Source organism: Embiotoca jacksoni, unplaced genomic scaffold, assembly GCF_022577435.1.
Source record: "Embiotoca jacksoni isolate LCO1_2020_lvr unplaced genomic scaffold, fEmbJac1.0.p SCAF_22, whole genome shotgun sequence".
In the NCBI taxonomy this organism is placed as follows: domain Eukaryota; kingdom Metazoa; phylum Chordata; class Actinopteri; family Embiotocidae; genus Embiotoca; species Embiotoca jacksoni.
The window spans coordinates 578,059-602,738 of NW_027185363.1; the positions used below are offsets into that span (position 1 = coordinate 578,059).

Sequence of the window (24,680 nt, forward strand, 5' to 3'; positions counted from 1 at the left end):
GATGAGTGTGGAGAGAAGAGAAGAACATAAAGCTGCAAGACACGAACAACTATTAGGAAGTCAAGCTGCACATTAACACACATACTCAGTAACATGAGGAGGACCAGGTCAGACATGAGACCTGCAAGGGGAATTAAGATCAGGACTGGGATGTAATAATAGCAATTAGAAAATCCAACTCTTAAAGGATCAATTTACACAGACAGTTTGGGCCATTCAAAATTGAGGAACTTTCCATATTAACTACTATTTGAATAAGTCAAAATCAATAAATTCATTAGTCATTGTCAAATAAAACAGAATAAATTTTGAAACTACAATATTATATACAACGTTATATTATGGCCGTTATGAGTGGCCTGATTTGCCTCCCTGATGATGTCTCTGAACAAAACCAAACCCAAGTCCAAGTCCAATGGTTGGCCTGAATATTTAGAAATGTCAGGGAAATCTAGCAATTTTCAAAATTAGAAAACAATATTACACAAAGTGTTTGTAGATTGTATGGCAGTCTGTCAAGGACTTTTAAAGATATTTTGCTTTGGACAAGTACTGGAAAGAGAAGCAGGCTGAGACTGAGATCATCATCCTGAGGCGCAAAGAACAGTAGACTGTAACAATAAGGTGTTTGTGATCACCAGAAGGTCTAATGTTCTTAATGAACAGCTGTTCCGTTTAGCGGTTTAATAGCTTTTACACTGATGATCCATCCTTTGCTATCTCAGAGTTCTGTCATTTAAAGACAAAGGCAGACATCTGATACAGCCTTCCTTTAACATTGTAACCACCACCTTCTTGTTTTGTGTTTTATATGTGCATCATTTCACATTAGTGCAGTAGGGATAGGTGCATCAAACAGAAAACCGAAATACATGCCGCAAAGAGTTAAAATCTTGATCTGCAAAGCAACTACACATTTCTATTCACAGCAGCTCTGTCTCTGTAACAAACACAAAAGAGGAGGAAATCAAAGAACACAAAACGCAAAATGTACAGCTGTTCTGCACATCAAACAGGTCCCCATATCTCCCAATGACCCGCTGAAGGAGATACTGAATTATCTAATGTTAGCTACAGCAAGGTACACATCTTATCTACCTAACCGCTATACAGCCTGTGCAATGTACCACAGAAACACAATTTCTACTGAATAAAGGCAAATGTGCAGATAAAGACGCGCGCATGCACACACACACACACACACACACACACAATGTGATACAGCAGATCTGAACATAGTAGCATAGCTATAAAGGCAAAGGCAATACTATATTAAAAATAGATATAATGGGTGTTGTAATGTGTTTCACTGCTGGAATTTTTAACAGTTTATATGAAAATATTGTTGCAACCATCCCTGTATTATAAAGATGAAGAATAACATTTCCATGACAACAACAAATAACAAAGCCCAACAGAAATGTGTGAGTGACCAAGAACATGAACGTCTAAATGTACTGTTTTATATCATAGCCATGGTGACATCCTGGAATGGCATGGCAACCGGCTGGTTCCTTAGGTGGCTCTGAGTCTGATATAAACCTTACAGAAACGGTGCACCAATAAAAAAAAAAAAAAATCCTGAATTTTTTCTGGTGGAAAACCGAAACCTCAAACAGCCGCAAACACTAAACTCACAGCTGTTCCAGTGAGGCAGCTCAGTGACTTTGAACTGGGAAGATGTGAACATGTGGAACTAAGTGAAGGTAAAGTTAGATGTTTAAAAAGTCAAAGTATGTTTTCTTCTTTTAGATAAGAGTGTTAAGCATGCATCCTCAGAGAATATGTGCTCTTACTGTACTGTAGTGGTAATATGCAGCCGGCGGAGGCCCGGCGTGGGGAACTGGCGAGAGTTGATGTAGGAGACTTTGGTCATGGCTGTGTTGATGCTGTCCACATCCTCTCCTTCCACCACCAGCACAGACTGGGCCGGGTTAAAATGAAACTGGAAAGAGACACAAACAATGCTCATGTCTCAAAGGAAACTATAGAGTCTAGATTTAAACTGTTGTGGTAATGTTGTTATTCAGTGGCAGAATTTGAGTTGTGGCTTACAGTTAGTTAGAAAATAAACGCATATGTGGACCTATTATAGTGAATCACTCCTCGCAGTGTTTTACTTCTCCTTTTTGCACTAATTCGAAGATAGTTCGCAGTTTCTATACCACCAACCAAATGCGAAGTGAATCTGTAACCGTTTCTCCATTTTTCCACACACCTTTATGTCCTTAGCGAGGCTTTCAAGGGAGTTAATATCAAGGCCTTCCTTGCAGGCCTGCAAACAGGAGATAACCTTCTGGGTTTCAATGCGGCCTGGTCGGATTGTCAGACCTGACAGGCTGCCATGGAAATACTGTGTGAACCTCGGGGTCGCTACCTCACCACCTAGTGGGAGAGAGAGAAGATGATGGATGAAGAAAGGGAGAGAAGAGCAGTTCAAGTACAAAGTGACAATTGGGGCAAAAATAGACAATAGAATCAAAGATATCTAAATGGTACGAACGTAAAAAAGACAACATTTATTATGTATGTTTTTAAGGGAAAGCACATACAGCTTGCTTCAAAAAAACATCTCCCAATCAGCTTCAGAAAAAATAAAAAGAATTAGAATTTAGAGGTTTTTTTTTCCCCCTCATGTAAAACAACTGACACCAGCCTGCATGAAATAAAAGCAATTTATTTGCCTTGACAGTAACACTGTGTTTACACAGTTGTCTAATGGGTTTTACGTTCATATTTAAATATTAAACTGCTCAGAACTGATAAAAGCATTTTTTTAAATAAACACATGACAGCGAATAACTAAATATCTGTAACCTCCTACCGAACATGAAAAGAACTGACTGCAGGAAATACTCATAATAACATCTCTGGATTTTGTTGTCTGTTTGACTGCTGTACACCAAAGATAAGCAATAACATACTGTAAGTCATGACTTATAGAGTATAGTCAAAAATAGTCAAACCAATATCATATGATACATTTCCAGCATCTGACACAACAGTTGATTTCGACACTTCCTGTCAGGGTGTCACATGAATTTGATCCATGAGTTTGACAGATGGTAGTGCATACTTGACCTGAAATGTTCTGCCATTGGGGCAAACACATCCATTCATACAAATTAAATGGGACCTCTGGTGTAAGCCAACAAACTGGCACAGTCCTTGTGTAGGAGATATCAGAGAAGCACAGTCTGTGGAGTCTGTCAAGCCCTGACATCCTCTTAAGAGACTACTTTTTTTTATACAGAGCACCGGATTTTCCTGTAAGACACGTCAGCTCTGCCCTGCTGTACATTTTCACTCCTTTTTGATGAAGTGTGTCACTTCCACCAAGTCAGGTCTGGCAGAACTGCTCCGGGCTGAGAGGCTTGGGGGAATTGTTGTCAGAAAACCGCAGATGTTATTCTGAACCAGCTAGCCTGCATAGGGCTGGAGGCATCTTCACTCCCAGCTCCGTCAATGTGAGCCATACAGGTGTTTCTACATGAAGAGCTGTAAGAGAAGAGGCTGCCACAGAAACACTGCCTTCAGCACGGTGAGCAGCAACTTTCTATCTGCATTCAAACTGAATCACATAATGATAATAAGAGTTGATATTTATGACAAGATAAAAGGAAAGAAGAAAGTTAGGTTGTCTATATGTTTTGTGTTTTGATATTCATGTTTAAAGCTGGTCAAATGTTAAGTACCTCTCTCTTGTTGGCTGAAGAAGAATCTTGTTCGATCAGAAGTCATGTAGGTTAATGTCCAATTAAACTCAGAATCATACAAACTTCTATCTTTTCTTTATGATGAAACTGTTTGACTGATCTGGACCTATTTTTCAATGCAGGGTCACCTCAGCCTCAAGTCCTGAAACTAAAAGGTGTAACAGCAGGGCTGGAATCTGTCTGGCTTCAGATTTCTCCAGTGGTGATCTAGTCAGAAGAAATTGCTGTAGGAATTCAAAAGGTCACACCTTGAAGCACTGTTGCCATTTTACTTTACCAAGATGTATATTTTACATTTAAATCACTTCCAGAGAATATCAACACATGGAAAAGAAGCATGTTGTTGAGCTTTGTCAGTAACTAAACACTGAAAGTCTGGCAGACCTTTATGTAGAAATACCAAGCAAACACAACAGAATACCCTGTGCATTTCTCTCTTATGTGGACTTTTTTTTACAGATGAAATAAAAAACATTTGTTGTTTTTGCTGTTTTGAGCATGCTAGGGTCACGTAGGGTGACTTAATGTCCAATGTCAGACTTGTAAAAATCCTAAAACTAAAGATAATTATAATTACAAAACCCAGTTGTGTGTCTTTTTTAATCCAAATTGTATGTAAATTAGTCAATACATCATTTTCTGTCTCCACTGTGACACTGCGTATTTCAATATAAACACAAAATGCCGTCTAAGTTTATCTTCCTTATTCTAAGTGTTATTCTTGCCTATCCAGCCATCATCAGCACTCTGCAGTTGAGATGACAAGATGGTGTCAGCAAGGGCAGAGTGAGAAATACTCTTAATTTGCCTGCAGATCAGCTCCTTTCTCTCTCCGAAAGTAGAAATATTCGTCATTATTTTGCTCTTTCTTCTCCATCTTCATCTCTCACAAATGGATTGTTGAAAGGTTTTCATCAAGACAAGGTCTTTGTGATTCAATGACTAAGTGCGAACTGATATTTCTCAATTGTCTGAGTCTAGACATGCAATATGCGTTTATAGATTCATAAAACTAATCTGGAGTAAATGACAAATACATTTTGAAAATAAGTAAAAGAGCAGGAACAGCAGAAGAGTACTCGTGTCACATGTTGTGCGGCAGATCTTGCATAAAGATTAGTTGTGTTGTGTATGATATTGTGTAAATAATTATTAAGCATGCCAATGAGTAAACAATGGGCAAGGTCTTTTTAATTGCTATGTTGATTTGAAGAACTGAAACAAATCAGTCTACGTAAAGAAATAACTACGGACTTTGCTTGAACAAGTTAGATTTCAAAGACACGTTTCCTAATTTGCACATCTGGCCTTGGACTGCTGCTGTTAAAATAAGATCAAGTCGTTCTTTAATTTCAGGAGTTTCACCTTGCTATTTTCTTAATTGTAAACATTCATTTACACACATGTCTATGCATCAATGCTTTTAAGGTCTGAGTCTTGAAGGAACTCAGTGTCTCCCAAGGACTCGGTTTAAGATCCAGATGTAGGATTTAATTGTAAGATGGACACCCTTAATGAACAAAGCCATGATTAAGATTGTTAGTTACACCGGTAACTGCTCTGAGGAGTCAAAATGAAAGCTTTAGTGGATTGGTTCAATATGAGAATATCTTTCTACTTGTAGCAGAGTACTGCAGCCTCACACGTGGCTGCTCTGTTCTTATGTCACTGTGATAAAAGCATCTTAAAGAGCAGCCTCTTTCTTCATTTTAACAAATCAACCGCTGCTCTTTTTGATTCCTGCTTCTTCTTCTTCTTTACTCAAGCATCTGAATACTGTGACGGTTGCTTTAAAAGTTAACACCCCCTGTCCTGTTGCAAATGAAATGAGATGGCAAACATGCATTTGCCATTCAATGCTCAAGAGCAGCTTATTGCCACAGAAAACTGCTTTTCTTCTTAACCTTGTAAAGCAACAACGCATGTCGTCTTTTTGCTCTCGGGGCAGTGAAAGTACAGTTTGAATGCCTTTTATTCCACATGTCTCATCGCTATGTTGTTGATTGTGGGGAAAAGAGGATGGAGAAATGAGAGACTCTGAAAGGCAATCTTGCTCGCTAATGGCCTGCAAAGTTATCAGTTGCGGCTTAGTGAAGCTTAAAGCGACTTCATTGGGATGTAATAGCTGGCGAAGTTGTCCTCCATTCACTCTGGCTAATCCTTCCTTCAGGGCTTTCTCTCACAATCAGACATTCATGGAAAGAGGTGGCAAGAGAGGGCTGTGTGAAGCAAGGGAGAAAATGATGACGACAAAAAGGAAATTGCAATCAGGCACAGGATGAAAAGAAATTTAAACAGCAACCGAAATGCCATCAGGATTGAGGCCTTGGATGATGCTGGTGAGTGTTACGATTTAGGCAAGCTGCTGAACAGATTGCTGCTGTCGCATTCTGCCCTGCTATGAAGCACTTTTGTCTAATTATTCATATAATAAACACGGCAGCATGGTAGCTCTTACTCACTCCAACGCAATCACTATACTCGCCCTCGTTCCCTGCCACTGGAACTGACATGCAGAATTTCCTGTTTGATACCCACTCGACTGATTCCTTTCTATTTCAAAGAAGAAGCAGCTCGCAGCCCCGGGGCAAAAATCGTAATCTCTTTATTTATTTTAACAGTGACTCTCCTGCTTTTCCTCTCTCTCTCTGTTTGTAATTCAAATGTAATTTTAAACATCTTTTGACTGCTGCACCTCTTTGTTGGTGCTGTTTCTTTGTGTTTACCATATGTCTTCACCAATTTCCAAGCTGGTCTCAATTGCATATTAAAAAACGGGCATGCCTTTGACTGATGCAGTTTGTGAACTGACGATTTGGTCTCAGAGCGCCGTCAGTTGTCCTATTTTGAAAAAGATGATATTCCTGTGCCAGATAAGTATTTCCTGTGCTGAGCTGCTGCTCAAAATACTTGCATTTGTGTTGCTTTAAATGTTTTAGTAAAATATATTTAGTGTGACAAATTCAATGTATTCAGGAATATTCAGTTAAAAATACAGTTTTATATATTAATATATCTACTTTTGACAAAACATAAAAACAGATGAAGGAATAAATACCCACTGGACAAATGTATTTATCACCTTGATGAGTGTTACATACATCCCTTACAGAAAAAACACATGAATTTCACATATGCAAAAAGGTATGTGATCACGTGACCACATGACACGTGATTGTACACATGTAAGACTTATCTTTTGTCTATGAGAAAGATGTGGTTTTGAAACATTTTTATGGTGTAACATCTGAAGCCCATATAGATTCCCATGTGAAAACGTATCCACATATTTTCCCCATGTTATCATATGTTGCAACATGTGGTAAATATGTGCCACGTGGAAAACATGGGAAACTCATTTTTTTTTTAAATTTTTTTATGTAAAACTAAAAAGATAATATATATTTTTGTCATTTCTCTATTTGTTTTCTCAAAAAGGATTTGTGATTCTAAAACTGTTCTAAACGTCAATATGTAGGGGATCTAGCGAGTCAGGGCCACCGGCTCCCCGACGTGCAGCACGTGAGGGTCCGCATATTCCCGCTTGCAGTTTACATTTTTTTCTCGATCTTGTTCCTTATTCTTTTTTTTCCTTTTTTTTTAATAGCTTTTTTTTGGCGGCTTTAACATCTTCAAAAAGTCATGAAAGTTGGTGCCTGACGCATGTGCAAAGTTTCATGAGGTTTGGAGCATCGTTTGACCTTAAACATCAACTTCCTGTGTCACGGCGAAACATCAAATTTAGCCGCATCGCCCTGGCTATACTATATACAAAAAATACTTTTGGGTCACATGCTATAGTGTGACTATGATATTTTTGAATATTTTGGACAACATGCTATGACTTTTTTTTAATCACTTTTTGGAGTATGCCCTTTTTCTGAACTGACGTGCATGCCTCAAATGGGGATTGAACCCAGTGGATTCCCTTTAGCGGGTTTGAACCCTTGTCCTCATGAGGTCTTTTCCAGCTCTGAAGTGGCATCGCAGACCGCTGGACTATCTTCAGCGCTGAAGAATAAGTCGCGGTGGGGAAAGTGTTTGACGGAGTTCACTCAGCTTTCCAGCGACTCAGCCGACAGTCTGGTTAACTCAACAGGTAAAAGATTCTACTTCACCGAGGTTGCTATTAATGGTTCAAATTCCACCTTGGCCTGTTGATGGTAGTTCAACTTTTAGTGAAGTTGAAACGTTTGGAGAAAGTGAAAAAGTTATACACTACACATTACAGGAAGATATTTGATATCACTGCAGACCCCCTTGAAAACACATATATCTACTATCCAAAGAATGTCTGCGGCAATTTTGGTTGCATTTGAATGAATGTTTGTCAACGGTGGAGTTATAGGTTGCAGTGAGCCAAAGATTTGTCACAATGCAAGCCATACTCTGGAAGGATTGGTGGTGTACTGGTTAGCGCTGTTGCCTCTCGGGAAGAAGGTTTGAGGTTTGAGCCTCCCCCCTCTCCCCTGTCATGATTCGCTATAGCAAAAAGTGACCCATAATAATAACGCAGATTAATAATTTCTTGAAGAACAATAGGGCTTTCGCACCATCAGTGCTCGGGCCCTAATGATGTTTCTTCTGCACTGATGTGGCTCCTTTTGATTTTATGTGTAATAAATATTTAAACGCCATAACCTCGAGCTAAAGAGCCTGCTGCATATAAAACGACTGTCAGATTATAGTATAGCTGTAAACAATCCCAACAACACGGCAAAGAGGCTGTTCTCTGCCAAAGACAAACCTCTGCATGACTATCTTTTTCAAAAGACATACTTGTACACACAAACACACACACACTGACCTTGCCAGCAGGCGCCCACAGTCAGCTGTGTATCAATCTTTGAGGCGTGGATCGGCCAGTCATCAGTCACCAGGTAGGGTTCGTAGGTCACACCATCCACAAAGAGAGTCACGGCAGGAAACTCCACGTTGATTACATAATAGTGCCACTCCTTGTCACAAATCTGTGAAGCAAAGTGAAAAATAATCATATTATTAAACTGTAGCAGTTTCTGCTAAACGTCCACTTATTACACATTCAAATACAACAATATTCCTAATTTTCACTTACATGAAAAAAGGACAGCTTTAAAGATACATTACAGGCAGCTGCATGTCTTTTTAAGGGTCTTATTTAAGTTAGGAGCATTTTTCTGTGGAGGATTATGTTTATAGGGCTGCTGTTATGAAGATAGTGGTGTTTACTGCAATCATGTAGGCAAAACTGAAAGCGCATCCTTGAACGTTTCTTGCCTTTCTACCTTCAACAAATGAGATGCGACAAATTCCCCTTTTCTTCCGTGGATCATTTGCACCGTCATCAGACAGCTAATGAGGTTTCCGTCTAATGAGCTGTTCATTCAAAGCACACGATGAGTGACAAACACAGCTGCGGAAGACTCATACTCCACGCAACTGTTATCAACCATCACAAACACTCTTTGATTATATGGAGAACCCTTAAAAACACTTCCTGTTTTCTCACTTACCCCCCTAACTCAAATATAGACACACACACACTCTCTTTACTGAGGCCAGAAAAAGTATTTACTACTTATTACTTCTGCTCATATTGCATTAGGTCAACAACAATTGATTGACCAGCAGATCATATTCATTTAATTGTTTTGTCTATACAATTTAATACAAATAAAAACTCATTAAACCTTGCCAGGAAAGATGACACGCTGTCAGTTTGTCAGACAACAGTGTAAAAATCCACAGATATATGACAAAAAAGCAGAAAATGGTCACAATCGAGGAGCTTGTACCTTTGATAATTTTTGCATGAAAAATTATGGAAAGAAAGTCAATGAATATCAAAATTAATTTGCTGTGAAAAGGCTAACAAGGAATAAAATTATGGTCCTAAATACAACTCCGCAGTGGGTCCTAAAAATAACAACACATTGGTCACAAAAACAACGTTGCTGCAATGCCTGTTTTCTGAATCACAGGAACCACATGCAAAAACTGAAAGTGTACTTACTTTAAAAGGTATTTATTCCAGGCTACTTGAGGTAAATACAGTTTTAAAGGTATTTAGAAATAAGTCCTCCTTTAATGTAAGCATCTGTTTTTCTGTAATTGATCTGGTGTGAAGGATTTGGTTGAATTAACTGAAAACTATTTATTTGCGTTGAAGAGGAGAATATGTGCTAATTTAAAATTCACAGAGACACACAGCAGGAAAAGATTCAACATTTAGATTGATTTTCGTTGTTAGATTTCTCATTACATTACATTTAGCTGACGCTTTTATCCAAAGCGACTTACAATAAGTGCATTTCAACCAGTGGCCGGCCACACACACACACACACACACACACACACACACACACACACACACACACACACACACACACACACACACACATGCGCATACGCACACAATAGTGTTTGACTCAAGCTGTGATGCGAACTATTGGAGTTTGAAACCTGTGTTGGAGAAATTGGGATGTTGAGTTTAGAAAATAGAGACTAACTTTATACGAGTGTGAAGAGACAGATATTCCCACAGGATATCTCAGACAACTCTCCCACACAGTATCAGTACCTCAGCAGATACTGAGCGACTACGTTTTTTTACCTCGTGCAAATGTAAACTCCATTATACAAGACCAATTTCTTTGGGATTGTTCATTAAAACTACCTTTCGGTGTAATAACATGTCACTGTTGCAGCTTCCTGTACTGTACATACAATGGAATATCCTGAGAAGCCAGTTGTGTTTTATTAACAATGACACTGTGTTTTAGTTTCATCATCTCATTTTCAGGTCTTGTATGGGGACTTGACGAGACAGACAGAATGAATTGCCACTTCCATTTAGCCGCTGAGTGCCCCCTGAGAGGTGAGTGCAAATTCTCATCTCTACAATTATCTACACTGTTTACGTAGGTGACTGTCTCTCCCCCCTCCACTGCACTTCATAGTCCCAAAGCGGTGATTATGTGGGGTTTATAAAAGCATGACTGGATAATAGTTCAACAGCTGCACCGTGCACGAACCCTTTAATAAAGAGAACTCCAAATCAAAATCTGATAACAGTGAATTACAGATAACAAAATTAAAATTTGAGGCTGTACTTAGAGGTAAATGCTAAAACTAGCGTGCTAACATCCTCACAGGAGCAATGCTAACATGCAGTTTCACAGGTGTAATGTTTAAGATTTGTAACCATCTTCGTGTAGTGTGAGCACAGCAACATTTCCTAATTAGCAATGACACAAAATAAAGCTGAGGCGGATGGTAACATCGCAGGCATTTGTTCATTAATGACCAATTCAAATTTGGACTGTGCAGTGTGTTGTAAATGCCTGAAAGTAATTAGACTTCATTCTCTGGGCACATGGATGTCTGCATCAAATTTCATCACAAACCATTTACTAGTAAGTGAATGAGTATTTCAGTCTGGACTAAAGAGGTGGACTGACCAGCTGACAATATCATCCACAGAGCCGAGCTGCTAGCATGGCTAAAAAAAACAACCTGTGGCAAAAGGCAATAAACCATTAGTAACATTTCTACGGCTTCTGTCAGTGAGGAAATATGACAATAACAAATTGGGTTACATTATTTCTCTCACACAGAGAAGCTGATTGTTTCTCCTTAAATCTATTATGTTGTGCGCACCTATTTTTTTTTTTCTCTCAGTCTTTGAGTATAATAACTGATGGAGCGGGTGCTGAACAGAAACAGAGACAAATAGTGTCCTCTTTTTTTTTTTATATGCATGCACGGTGACTGCATGACTGTGTGAAAGTCTTTACCAGGAACTTTCAGTACTCTCAAAATCAGACTTCACATCATAAATATTAAAGGTGAAACTGATGGCTCAAAATGTCAAGCTGACAGGCAGTGAGGGCCAGACAACAAACATGAATCCATCCATCAAGTATGTCTACTGGAGCTTATCCCTCCTCGGACCAGTCCCCAGTCCATTACAGGGCAACACAGAAAGACAGACAACCATTCACGCTCACTTTTGCCAATTAAACTAACAAACATGTCTTTGAACTGCAGGAGGAAGCCCACACATAAATACTTAATGTCAATAATGATCAACTTTGTTGCAGATCAACTGTACTGAGTTGCACATAAATTGAGAAAAGTTAGCTTCTCAATCTGATCCTCTCTGACTTTGTTCATGTTGCTGACTCTCTAAACTTCAAAAATCAAACTTGCCCGTGCATTTTTGTGCACACACATCATTAACAGATGCCATCAGCAGCCATCTCTCTGCTGAGGCATGTTTGTACACACATTGCTTGTTTGAAGACACATTAGTCAGTGGGAGCTTGAAAGTATTTCTCCTCTGCACCAGTGTAACAAGACAATGAATACTGAAGCAGTGTAATGAGCTGGTCCCCCAGGCGGGCTGTAGACCTGCTTAGGATAAACATCAGTGCAGTCCCACAACAGAAAGAGAGGGAGAGAATGAGAAAGAGACAAACAGAGGCAGAGGTACAGAGACACTGAGACTGTATCTGTGCTAATAGAAACACATTTCAAAATACATATAGAGGCGTTTATTTGCTCTATTCTGAACTTCTATTCAAAATAAATTGCTCTTTCCAAACAACAAAAACAACAATATTTTGGACAATGCTTTCCAGTGGGGTCACAAGATGCACTCATAATGCAAGGATAGTGATCATTTTGACTAATCTCATGCCCCCATTCCCACTCCCAAAGTTGGCTACGTCTATCTTTTTGATGGATTAAACCACTTTTGTTGAATAAGTGAAGGAAAAATTATAGGAAACTATGAGGGAAACAAATCAACAAAGCACAAAGGCAGACATACCCTGCTTGGAGAGGAGTGTGGAAAACAGCATTTTCTCCAGTAAAACCCTTTCATCTACTGTTCATCACTCAGAATGGCACACTAGAGATTTGAGCCCTGATGGAGGCACGAATGAAACATCTTATTCCAGCAGGGAGTGTAACATGCAGCCTCCCTGATGGGCCTGATTAGACTTCTTGTACTCCCTCCTTGACCGCTTAGTTTTGTAGGAGATTTCAAGTCTTTACAAAGAAAGACTGCAGGAAAAGCACAGGTGTAATGGATAACATTAAAAACAACCGCATTCCACGACATGAGTCCTTTCCAGGGGTTTAATGCATCCAAATTCACTGTAAGGGCTTACTGAGACACTTGATCCATAACACAAAAAACATGAATTTCACATGCAAAAACTCATGTGAACACGTGACCACATATGTATATATGTGATTGTGCACAAAAAACATGTATTTGGGTCCATGAAACACCATGGGACATTGGTTTTTGAACATTTTAATGGTGTAATGTGAAGCCCACGTAGATTCCCATGTGTTTCCACCTGTTTTCCCCATTTTATCAAATGTGCCCCATGTGGTAAACATGGGAAACTCGTGTTTTTCTTAAAGGGATAGAAAAGAACAAAATTAGTTTTGTGTGCGCTCTCACTGCTAACTTGAGTCAATCTCAGCCATGTAAAGGACTGTGAGGAAAGAGAGTGAAAAGAGGTGTTTTACTCATCCTATGATGCCAGATATATTAGCTTCTATTTACACACTTTCTTCCTTTTGTATTTGATCAAATAATAACAGATAAGGACTGCTACCGTGTATGAATCTGACTTGTATATCAGAACAGGCATAATATGGAGTTTGCTAATTTCCTTGTTTCCATTATGTATAAGTTGACTTTGTTTTTTTGACTATAATATTCACATACTTTCATCTAATTCCATTGTTACAGTACCTGTCTACACTTCTGAGAAAGGGTCATCTTGCAGACGCTGCTGACTAAACCCTACCTTTCTGAGCCAGTTTTCCTTTGTTGTGTATATTACCATGCAACAGCAGTGTTTTATTGCGGAGAATAAAACAACTGAGATAAGCCCGTCTATCTTGTGGAAATCTGCCACGGCGAATTTACGAGAGGCTATTACATCTCATACATCAGCACAAAGGAAGGAAGATCTTAAGAGCCACTTGGACCGAGAAAATATTACAGTCTGAGGTCTGAATTTAGGTTTTCACCAAAAAGATCTCTGAAAAAACATGCAATTAGATGCTGCCTGCTCTGAGTTAGACCAAGCACTATAACAAGGAGAGCAGAGTCTCCAATCCTTTTTTTTTTTTCTTGTGCCAAACAGAGGTTATATGGCTGGTGAAGCAGAATGGATTATTGTGCACCTTGCCAAGGAGAAATCCAAACCAAACATAAGCCCTTATTCACAGACAGCATTAGTGCATTTTAAATCTGCTGACATAAACAGAATAATGAGGACATTCGGCCGGCTGCATGCCGAGAAGCCCTTTAATAAGGTCAAGTTTATTTTGATTCACTGGAGAGGATTGGGATGCAGGGAGACTCCCTGAAATGGTTACAAAATATATCTGATGCTGTTCTGATCTGTTTCTTTTCAATAGCACTTGGCAGTGTTATCTACACACCTTTATTTTTGCATCAAAACTATTAGTATTTTTGATTGTGTAAAGGATATAATGACTGGTATAGACATTGGCAATATGAGCTGCAAGACTGCTTTGCTGTCCCGTTCAAACACTGATCACTTACTTTCTATAAATTTAGCATTCACATGATAATTTTAGGAAATGTGTAGCCCTGCATTTGGGTGCCACTAACTTCCTTTCCTCTTCTTTTCATGTCTTGTTCCTTGCTCTATTGTCTGAACTAATTTCCTCTTTTATTCCCACCACCATCTCATCACTCCCTGCTATCTTCCACCTTTCTTCTCATTCCCCTTTCATCTCCTCTGCTCCTCTTCTAATTCCTCCTCACTCCTGCACCTCTCATCTTCTCTGTTGTTGGCGCAGCATTTTTTGATGGCAGTCATTGTGGGAAGATCAAGAATAGTAAAAAAAACAAAAACAACACAAGGTAAAAGAAAGAAAGGAAACAAGCTTTGCTAAAATACTGAGCAGCATGTGTAGTTTTCAGAAGTAGTTTTCTGTGACGGGATAAGACTACTGTCATGCAAAAGTGTCACAGAAGAAATATTTTATTACATTTATAAATATATTTGTTTATATTAATATATTATTATGTTTTGCCTTGTTAAAAATGATAAGATGCTGATAAAGATGATTGGTAGTTATCTAAAACTTGCATTAATGTCTATTTTGAGAAGTTTTGGTGAAGGAAGGCTGTCTACCAGATCTGATTCATGTCAGTGACACAACTGAAAAAGCCAAACGCAAAGAAAGATGAGAGGTCTTAGATTATATAAGATCAATGCAACGCAAATCAGCGTCTTCAAGTCAAGGGTCTTCTTTAAAATGATGTTTTTCTGCAGAATGTTTGAAATCTCTTTGTCTGTCTTTTTGTTTCTTCTCGCCAGCTCTAGCTCGCTTAATGAGGCGATAATTATTTAAGTTCTACCTTAGCATCAATAAAAAGCCTTTTTTGTCTGGAGTAAAGACAGGAGTTAGAAAGGGAGGAGAATAGATAAGCAAAGAAACGGATGGCTGAACGGAGGGACAGAAAAAAGAAAAAAGGAGAGATGGAAGAAATACGTTTTCAGAGCATTAGTATGCTAACTAAATATGCACTGAGCATGTAAGCTGAGAGCACACTAAGCAGCATCAAGTACCCCTTTTCTTGAAATGGCAATCTCAGATTTCAGACGGATGTCAGCAAATGCATACTTTGCGCATGCGCGCACACACACACACACACACACACACACACACACACACACACACACACACACACACACACACACACACACACACACCCTACAGCTTTCCCTCACCCTCAGGTCTCCTCACAAACACAGTGTAAAGACATTTAAATTTAGTGAAATACTGATGCTGTATAGGAATAACACAGGAAAGTCCAGCTGAGCTCTCAAGTGAAGGCATTTGAAAAATGGAGCCTCGAAATGAAAAGAAAAAAACACCAAAATGTAAACACCAGAGGCTATTTTCAACATTTTCTCCGTTGCTCGCTGTCTTTTCCTGTTTCGCTCTCACAGAAAAGTGAAAATGTGTGTTTCATTGCCAACTTGTGCTTGTTTATTCCGAAGCACGCTGCACACTGAGTTCTTGCAGCAGAATGACTTGCAAAATTAGAGTGATTCATTGCAAATAATATTAACACTGAAAAGTAAATAAACAAGGCAATACCACAGAAACCGTGATGCACCCTGAAAGAACAAAAAAGTGCTGACCTACGCATTAAAAGATCTCTTTACACTTTTTGTAGTAAACAAACGTGTCCCACCTGCATTCTCACTCCAGATGCTTTTGCTATAACACTTAAAAATGCACTCAAACATACACTATTGCTACTACAATCTATACACTTATGTATGAATATGAATATTTGTATATATATATATATATATATATATATATATATATATATATATATATATATATATATATATATAACTTTAAATTGAAAATGTTTTAATTAGTCCCTTGAATGTGAGGTGTAACTAAATCCCCCTCTGCTCAGGCAATTCAATATATCTTGGTATCTACTAGAAACAGAGAGAGAGAGGCAACACACTCACAGGCTGACACCACCATCTACACCATCCAATTAATCTCCAGAGAAACAAAGGGAGGCTTCTACTCAACATAGGGCAGAGAACAAGCCATGACACATCAGGCATGGTTGTAGCAGGCAGATAAGGCAGATAATTGCAGATGTTTTACAGACAAGCAGCAAGAGCAATTTTATTCTACTCTAGCTTTTAGCACCTGTGATTGAACTCAGACATAAATGATAAATAGCAGGGGGTCTGCAGAAGTTTCGGGCGCTGTAATTGGTAAAATTGGAAAGTTTGTGTGCGTAATCTGCCCTGTCATTTGTACAGTTATTTTCGAATGATGTGGAACAATCTTTTAATCCTTTTCGAATCTCAGGCCTCAGCTGAGAAAATTACTGGGTTGTCTCACTCTGGTGTGAACATATATATCTTTGTACACTGGAAAAACCTAGAAAGCCATTCAAACTTGAATTGTAGGTGTACATAAAGGTTCAGACAGGGGGGGTGGGGGGGAATCACTTCTCCTTTGTATTTATTCTGTGACTGCACCTTTTTTTTTTTTCTTCCCCATCTCCCACCTACTTTGTGACTCTGATTCCATGTCTGAGACATTCCTGCCATCTTCAGCTTACAGGACATTTGAGGGAACCTTGATTTGAATAGGACTTTGTGACTGTGAGTGGACATCCTTAAGACAGCTGAATTGTAGTGATATGCCCTCTCGACTTGGGGAGAGTGAGTAATGTGTGTAAAGGGGAGTGATTCATCCTCCAGTCCATTACCAAGGCTGAAAAGAGGAGGGAATAAAGGTATTGTGTGTGTGTGTGTGTGTGTGTGTGTGTGTGTGTGTGTGTGTGTGCAAGTGTGAGTGCGTAGTTGTGTTCACACATAGACTCACAAATAAGTCAGTGCTTGTAGATGCGTGTGAAAAAGGTTTTTGTCAGATGTGACATTCCTTCAGTGTTCGATCGACATGGAAAATGGAAGCCTCTTTCTCGCTCACTCTCTCTTTGCCAGCTTTCTTTCATCCCACTCTACCCCTCCTCTCTCTTGGGGTGAGAATTGCAAAATCAATAGAGCTAAATGGAGTTGCTGCAGAAGCCATTGAGTGTCCTTTCTAAGTGCTGGAGGAACAAGGACAGTAAGAAGCAGCTGTGACACCCCACAGTCACCTCTTCTCCCTCTTACCACACTTCTTTTTCAACAGTCCCTGCTACTCTTGTCCTCATTACTCACCACAAGGCACTGTAGCAGCTCTTGTCCTTAGTTCACCCTCAGTTTTGTCAATAAGCAGTCTTATATACTAAATAGTAAGTATTAGTATGCAGAAATTAATGTGTATTAAACTGTATAAAATGCAATGCATCTTTTTGTAGTGTGAAAGAAGGATGTGTGGAATCCTTTGATTATCTGGCTTTATTCAGCCTACATGGAAATACTAGCTAAGCCTAACCAGACCCAAATTCACTGTCTGAATGTATGGGTTTGGCCACGCTCCATTGACGATTGTTTCCAGTCGTTGCATCCTACTGGGCGTAGACCTCAGGTCAATTATGAAACTATTGTACAGCCTTTAACTAACTGGCAATGGCTACCATAAACTTTCCTCTACTACCAACACTATTGTTGGAACTACTTCATTCGTCCTTCAGAGTGGCTGATTAAACCTCAAGGTGAAGTGGGTTTTCAGACTATAATCACAGCGAAGACTGAAGCTGTGAGGATCACTCTTCAACTCGCTCTTAACTGACTGAAATCATACAGGCTACACTGTTCTGTATCTCTGGGAAGTCAAGTCCAAAAACACAGCTGCCATTACTGGTGATAGGTTCCTTCAAAAAGAACAAAACAGAAATCTTCGAGATAGTAACCTTAAGAAAACATCCTTAATTCGATGACATTATCATTTACGCAAAACCTACAATAACAGATTTTTTTTGGCCTCTTAGGGGAAGCAGAAACGAGTTGTGAACACAATAGAAGTCAAAACCATTTGGTTCTGTTCAGATCAAAGATTCATAATCACTATCTGGTGCATCAACTTTTTTCCCTAAGCTAAGGATACCCCTTATCTTTCACATGCATTTCAGTGTGTATAACAGAAAGTGATTGCATCATTGTTCATGTGACCTGACAATCAGCACTGATTGTCCTCAGTTCTGCACTACGTTCAGCCTGCTGATAGTCCACACTGTTCAGTTCAGTACAAGCAGCTTGTTATTTGCAGATGAGCCGCCATCAGGTGATGATTGTTTCTGTGTTTTAATATGCTTTTAAAAGGAAGCAAAAATATTGTTATATATTGTGAGCAGACCTGCCATTCTCAGTCACCGGTGAGGAGAACTTCACTGCCAAAAGCTACTTGACCGGTCAGTGACAATGGTTTTAGTAGTTAGAATTAGTTCACCTTGATTCGTTGATCGAGATCTGCAGACTGAACTGAAAAACTCTAAAACACAAAGTTGACGTTTCATCACCCTTTAAAGTTGATATGACTAGTCCTGTTTGCACACAGGTACACACCCAGAATTCATAGAGCACCATTATCATCATTAATAGGTTTGGGGTCGCCTGGTCCGATACTTAAATTCTTTAAGCTCTGTCTTTGATGTGTGGCAACTTCTGAGGGAAATATTTGCCACTTAAATCTACTAAATGCATCCACTATGGTCACCAGCTCTCTACCTGTGTCTGTCGACTGTTTGATGCTGTGAGAATGGTAAGAATGAACCAAAACAACAAAGGTGAAGGCCAGTCACATAAACGAAAAATCTGAAAATCAGAAGGGAGCAGCAGATTCAGCTGGTTATTCTCTGAATGCTCCTTATTATTTGTGGCCTCTTTCACATGGCCACATTGATTTCACATTATTATTTGATGCATTATCATTGGAATGTGCAAAACAGTTCAAATAAATAAAGTGTTGTATTTGCCAGACGGCAGAAGACTTCTGATACACTGCCCTCAATTCTTGTTGATGTGAAATACCATGTGCTGCTTCAGGGCACAGATCAGGTTTTTATGAGTTCTTAAGAGTCAAAGAGCAGCGAAATCTTTCTAAAATCCCCCTTTTGCACCAACATTCAACAATAACACAGATCTACATCAATTATAAAAAGATTTAGAGACATCAGTCTCTGTTTTGTCACAAGGCTTAAGTAAGAAATGCAATCCAGCTGCAAGACAGGTTTTCTGTAATGCTTCAAACCAGCGTCACTAATGTAGTTCTCTTTCTATCTGCAGGTACAACCAGTGGTTAAGTGCATGGCCATATATCTTTCAAAGAAATACTGAGAAAAACGCAGGAAATTGCAGTAATAAGCAGGCACTTCTCTCGTTAACCTCTAGTATTTCAGACCAGTTTCCATTTATATTTAATGAGTCTTTGCACAAGTGATTTGTACTGGTGAGTAACATCATCACAAATTCTCTTTGACTGCAGTGCATGCTTCCTCTGTGGTCTTTTACAAGATCCAACTAAAGCAGCAAATGGGATCCTCACTATCTATATACAGTATGTGTGCAGAGGGGAATGAGAGAGAAAATAAGAAAAAGATAATAAGAGACAGAGAGAATGGGAACAAGTGAGACTGAAATAGAACTGTGTCTCGCGGTTGTTTGCTCAGAAAACTTAGCAGTCTGTTCCTTGGATGCCCTTCACTTTGTGTCGTGTGCCTCAGGAGAAAAAAACAGTGGACTGAGGAAAACACTTTTCAATCTACCTTTGACCAAGAACACACAGCTACCTGGTTGGAAGGTACACATGAGAAAAATACATTTTGTTGTACCCGTGACCTGCAACAAACAACTCTCTTAGCTGGAGGGAACACACCAGCACAAGCAGATATACTGCCAAGAAAACACACTGTTGTTTGCAAAATAATCAAAAAGAAGAATATAATATTGTTTGTGACTTCTATGCAAACCTGCAGATAAAAATGTGGACCAAAAGTCAGGGTTAATGCATACAGTCACACACACACACACACACACACACACACACACACACACACACACACACACACACACACACACACACACACACACACAAAGACCAAATACAAATCTCTCATAATCTGCTTAGTGAGCAGAAACTCCTGAGAGCCTGCCATAATTATGAGGCATTTTCAAGTAATTTCAGAATGAGGTGGATATATGCTGTATCCCAGGGGTAAACAATTAGATTAGATTTACATCTACCATCCGTTATTACAGCAGCAAGCTGCGGAGAGTCTCAGGAAAGGGGAGATTCCCCTACAAGAGAGTTCATTGGCTTATCATCAAAATCATTTTGACTCAGGGGATTTTATTTTCTCTTTTACAGTTGGATTTGCTCTATTCAGTGACTGCCTGGAGAGCTAGAGTGACTAAATGGCTTTTAGCTGGATGATTCTCATTCAAGACTTTACCTCACTGAGGTGTCCGTCACGAAGGCCTTTAAACCTGTCAGCTCCACGGTCACGAATCTGACCCTGCATTAGAATGTCTTACAGAGAGCAGGTCAAATCAGATCTCCCATTGGGATGTAAAACTGAAATTTTCATCTTTGATTGAAATACCTGCTTGCAGTGCATCTTGTGTAATTTACAGGTTGATTGACAATGCCACTGTACATCTGCTGGATAATTACAGTAGGAAAATCACTGCACAACATTCAACAATATTTGCATTTTTCTAACTGAAGCAACATCATGTGAGGTTTTCCGCACGACTGACACACAAAGCTTCACTGTAAATTAGTTCAACAACTCTCCAGAAGCATGACGGCTAGTAGACATCTGCTGCTGGGTGAGCTATTACCAATAACTAAACAGACTTCCCACTTTTGGTCTTCCCTGTGTGTGTGTGTGTGTGTGTGTGTGTGTGTGTGTGTGTGTGTGTGTGTGTGTGTGTGTGTCTGTGTGTTGTGTGTGTGTGTGTGTGTGTTGTGTGTGTGTAGGATAACAGTGCCTCCTACTGTCTTACCTCCTGCAGCAAACAGAACAAAGTGATGGAGGGCCTCTGTTAATTAGAATGGGAAGTCACTCCCTTCACTACACAAATAGGGAAGGCCCTCCAACTGTTGAAATTACTGATAATCTATGCTCACAATTAAATGGGACAAGGGCAAGCTTACACACAAACACACATACACAAACATACTGTATAGACTCCTCACCTGCTCCAGTTTCCAGTGGAACTCGGCAGGTCTGAAAGTGTCGACTTGAGTGAAGTCTCTCCTGAGCAGGAACACCAGGCGGCAGTTGTGAACATACAGAGAGTAATGGTGCCGGTTCATCTCTGCAATAGGAAGTACACAGCAGGCATGGTCACACAAATGCATGGAAACAGTTTGAGGTTTCATCTATAAATTTACTTCAAGGACACTAAGTGTTGCACATTTCGTTTTTTTTATTGTGATTTGACATTTTTCCTTGACAATCTAAAAATTTACAGAACAGCTGTTTGAAAAGACTGATCTGTCTTCAGCAACCTTAAATGGAATCTCTCCACATGAGTCAGTATAACAGGAGGGGTCCAGTGAATGTGGTCAGAGTGCATTCTGCCCTTATGTATGTTTTTTTTTTATGCATTATGGACACAACACCACAGTGAACCAGCAGGATGTTTGTCTTTATGTGTTGTTTTGTGTGTACTTGCAGAATCAGCTTTAGTCTTCCAAAATAAAAACAACAATGCTTCATTCTTATTCAGTATGTAATATTAAACTTTTTAAGCTCTTGTATGATGTTTAAAAGAGGAAATCACAAATAATGCTTTAACATTTCAGTGCGTGGGTGATAATTTATAATTATAGTTAATTGCCAACACATAATTTATCAAATTCTATCACAGTGTGAATTCTTTGCTGTAACTATTGGATACAAATATGTTTAAGATATATTGCTTTGATAGAAAACCAAAACAGATTACTTGAAAGGATGACTGTTTTAATAATTATTTTGACATGAACTATCAAGATAATGGCTTGAAAATGATAATGATAGTTTGGCTCATACATGTATCACCGAACCTGACCCAGCACACCAGCACACAGGGATTCAATACACAACAATTATATTGCACAGCATTGCTGAGTTGACCTTCATGTCGAATCTTTTGGCCCCATTCACCTTCTTAAGTTCAAACATTACAAATGAAAAAAAGAGTTTAAAAGATTCGGGTGGTTTAAAAAGAACTACTCTACAGTTTTGAGTTACAAGATCAGACTTCTGATTTCCTGGGCTAAAACCATCTGTGGAACAATTGTGAGAGCATGCAATGTGCAGATGGCTTATTTAATTACATAGTTCAAGCAGCTCAGTTCAGACATGCAGTATGGGGAGAAAGTTTTGAAGAGCATTTGCCATTGTGGGCTTCAGTCTCATCTTCATTTATTTGAAGAGTTTCTTTATCGTGGTATTGTTATATAGAGGACAAAGTATCTACGTTTTGTCCGTAAAAGGGCCACAAGGATCAGCGGTTTTCAGTACTCCTAAAACAGGATCAAATGGTTGCTCATAAGTATTAAAATATAGGTTCAAATGTAAAAATGAATGTTCCAAGTTTTAAATCTCACCCTCTAATGTGTGTGATTTTGCCTCTTAAGAGTGAACATATAAAAAATTATTTCCTCACCGGTCTTGTCAGAGTTACACAGTAAGGTTTCCTTCTCAGCTCTGAGTCCTGGACTGGGTCCATGTTTCATCCATGTTGCCACGGTGAACTGGTCTGTCAGGTTTTGGGGCACCACGTGATCTGGAACATTTGCAGCCTGACGTCCGTCAAATTGGTAGATGAGATCGCTGTCTCGGCCGCTGTCGGTCAGTAGAGACGCTGTCCAGTCCGTGGACGGGCTGGGGGCCGGAAGAAGGTCGGTGCTGCCCGATGCTGCACCTGGATGTGCCAGTCAGAAGACAAAATGCTGTCAACACGGCTCCACGGAGGGTCAGCCAGGAGGAAAACTGCTTCCAGATCTCAGCATATCATAAATGGTTAATACATTTCTTGTGTAATGTTTACAGACTTAATCTACCTACATGTAACGTGTATATTTCCGTTGTCACCATATGTACTAATTTAAAATAAGATCTGTGTAGGCCCTGTAGCTTTGGTGATGCACCCCTTCACTCGATTACCAAGATTTGGCAATGTTTGAATATGTTTAGAGACCAAATCTAAAAGACACATCATTAACAGCAGCATAAATGTGTACTGTAAACCCCTCTATGTGCTTTTCCTCACAGATTGGTGCAAAATCAAGATGAAGTGACAAAACACTGTAAATTGGATTTTTTTTAAAGACAAGTTTAAGTCAGAAAAAGCTAAAAATATAAAAAACACAAAATTGTTCTGCACTTTAATTTTTCTTAAAAAAAACAAAACTAATCTAATTTCTGTTTTTGCCATTAACCAATAAAAATACCTGTTTAAAAGGAGTATCTTTACATTTACTATACATGATGTTGCTGGGTATAAATGAGAAGTAATAATGTCACACATTATGAGAGTTTGGAAATTTAATTTAACATTTAAGAGAAACGACTCAAAATAGTCTTGAGGATTAAAATGGCACACTGGAAATTGCCTTATTAATATACTGAGAGGGCTAAGATGTCAAGAGGTAATTTCGTCTTCGAATTAAAATTTTCCTTGTCTCTCATTATTATGACCACCCTTTGCTCCCTCATCTTTGTCTGCTCTTAAATAGCACCTCACTCTTTCGACAGGGCGTCATTCCTCACTTCTATTTATACTCATTTCCCCACTCTCTACTTACCGCAGAGTTTTTGCAGAGACTTTTCAGAGTAAGTTTCACGGTCACAGCCTTTCCCGATGTGATTTGTCTGCAGATCTACCATCGCCCTCACGCCAGACAAGGGACCCCCGCACGTTTCCAAGCGCATCTTGGGAAACAGCTGCTTGCTGCCGGTCCCTGGCTCATAGTCCACACGCTTGTTCCAACCTGAAAGGGTAAAAATTGTTGTAATAGTTTATACACAGTTGGAAGTTTATTTTGTTATGTGAGCGGCCGTATCCTTCGAAATAACAGGTATTCTGAAATCATAAAATAAAATGTGTTTTAGTCAGTTGTTTTTCCAAGCTATTGGATTTTTTTTTGTAAATTATGGATCATGTCGATAGTTCTGATGACATGTAAAGAGTCCTCCATGTCAGTCACACCTCTCAAAAGATAGATAGTTGTAGATTTCACTTAAGTTTCTCCCAGAAGTAGTTTCACTAGCTTGTTTGCACAGAAGCACTGAGATATCTAAACAATGTGGTTTCACTGAGGTTTGACAGCAAAATGGAATATTTCTACCCAACATGAGAGAGTTCTGTTTGACTTCGCTGTCTCCTGCATTTCATTTATTTTTATAAACAAAATACAACTTTTTCTCTACCGCAGGTGGTTTCATAATGAGCGTGTGGATGGAAAGCATGACAGGCGACCACATGGGCA

The 24,680-nt window shown here is 39.2% G+C and overlaps 1 protein-coding gene across 1 annotated transcript in view; it reads right to left on the reverse strand.

The window, feature by feature from the left end:
• clstn2a (calsyntenin 2a) overlaps positions 1 to 24,680 on the reverse strand; it is a 135,630-nt gene that overhangs the window by 7,488 nt on the left and 103,462 nt on the right. The window contains exons 7-12 of the mRNA XM_069157051.1: positions 23,997 to 24,182; positions 22,856 to 23,113; positions 21,396 to 21,517; positions 8,524 to 8,686; positions 2,219 to 2,385; positions 1,797 to 1,945 (exon numbers count right to left, since the gene is read on the reverse strand). Of these exons, the coding sequence (XP_069013152.1) occupies positions 1,797 to 1,945; positions 2,219 to 2,385; positions 8,524 to 8,686; positions 21,396 to 21,517; positions 22,856 to 23,113; positions 23,997 to 24,182 (1,045 nt within the window). The remainder of the gene's footprint in view (positions 1 to 1,796; positions 1,946 to 2,218; positions 2,386 to 8,523; positions 8,687 to 21,395; positions 21,518 to 22,855; positions 23,114 to 23,996; positions 24,183 to 24,680) is intronic.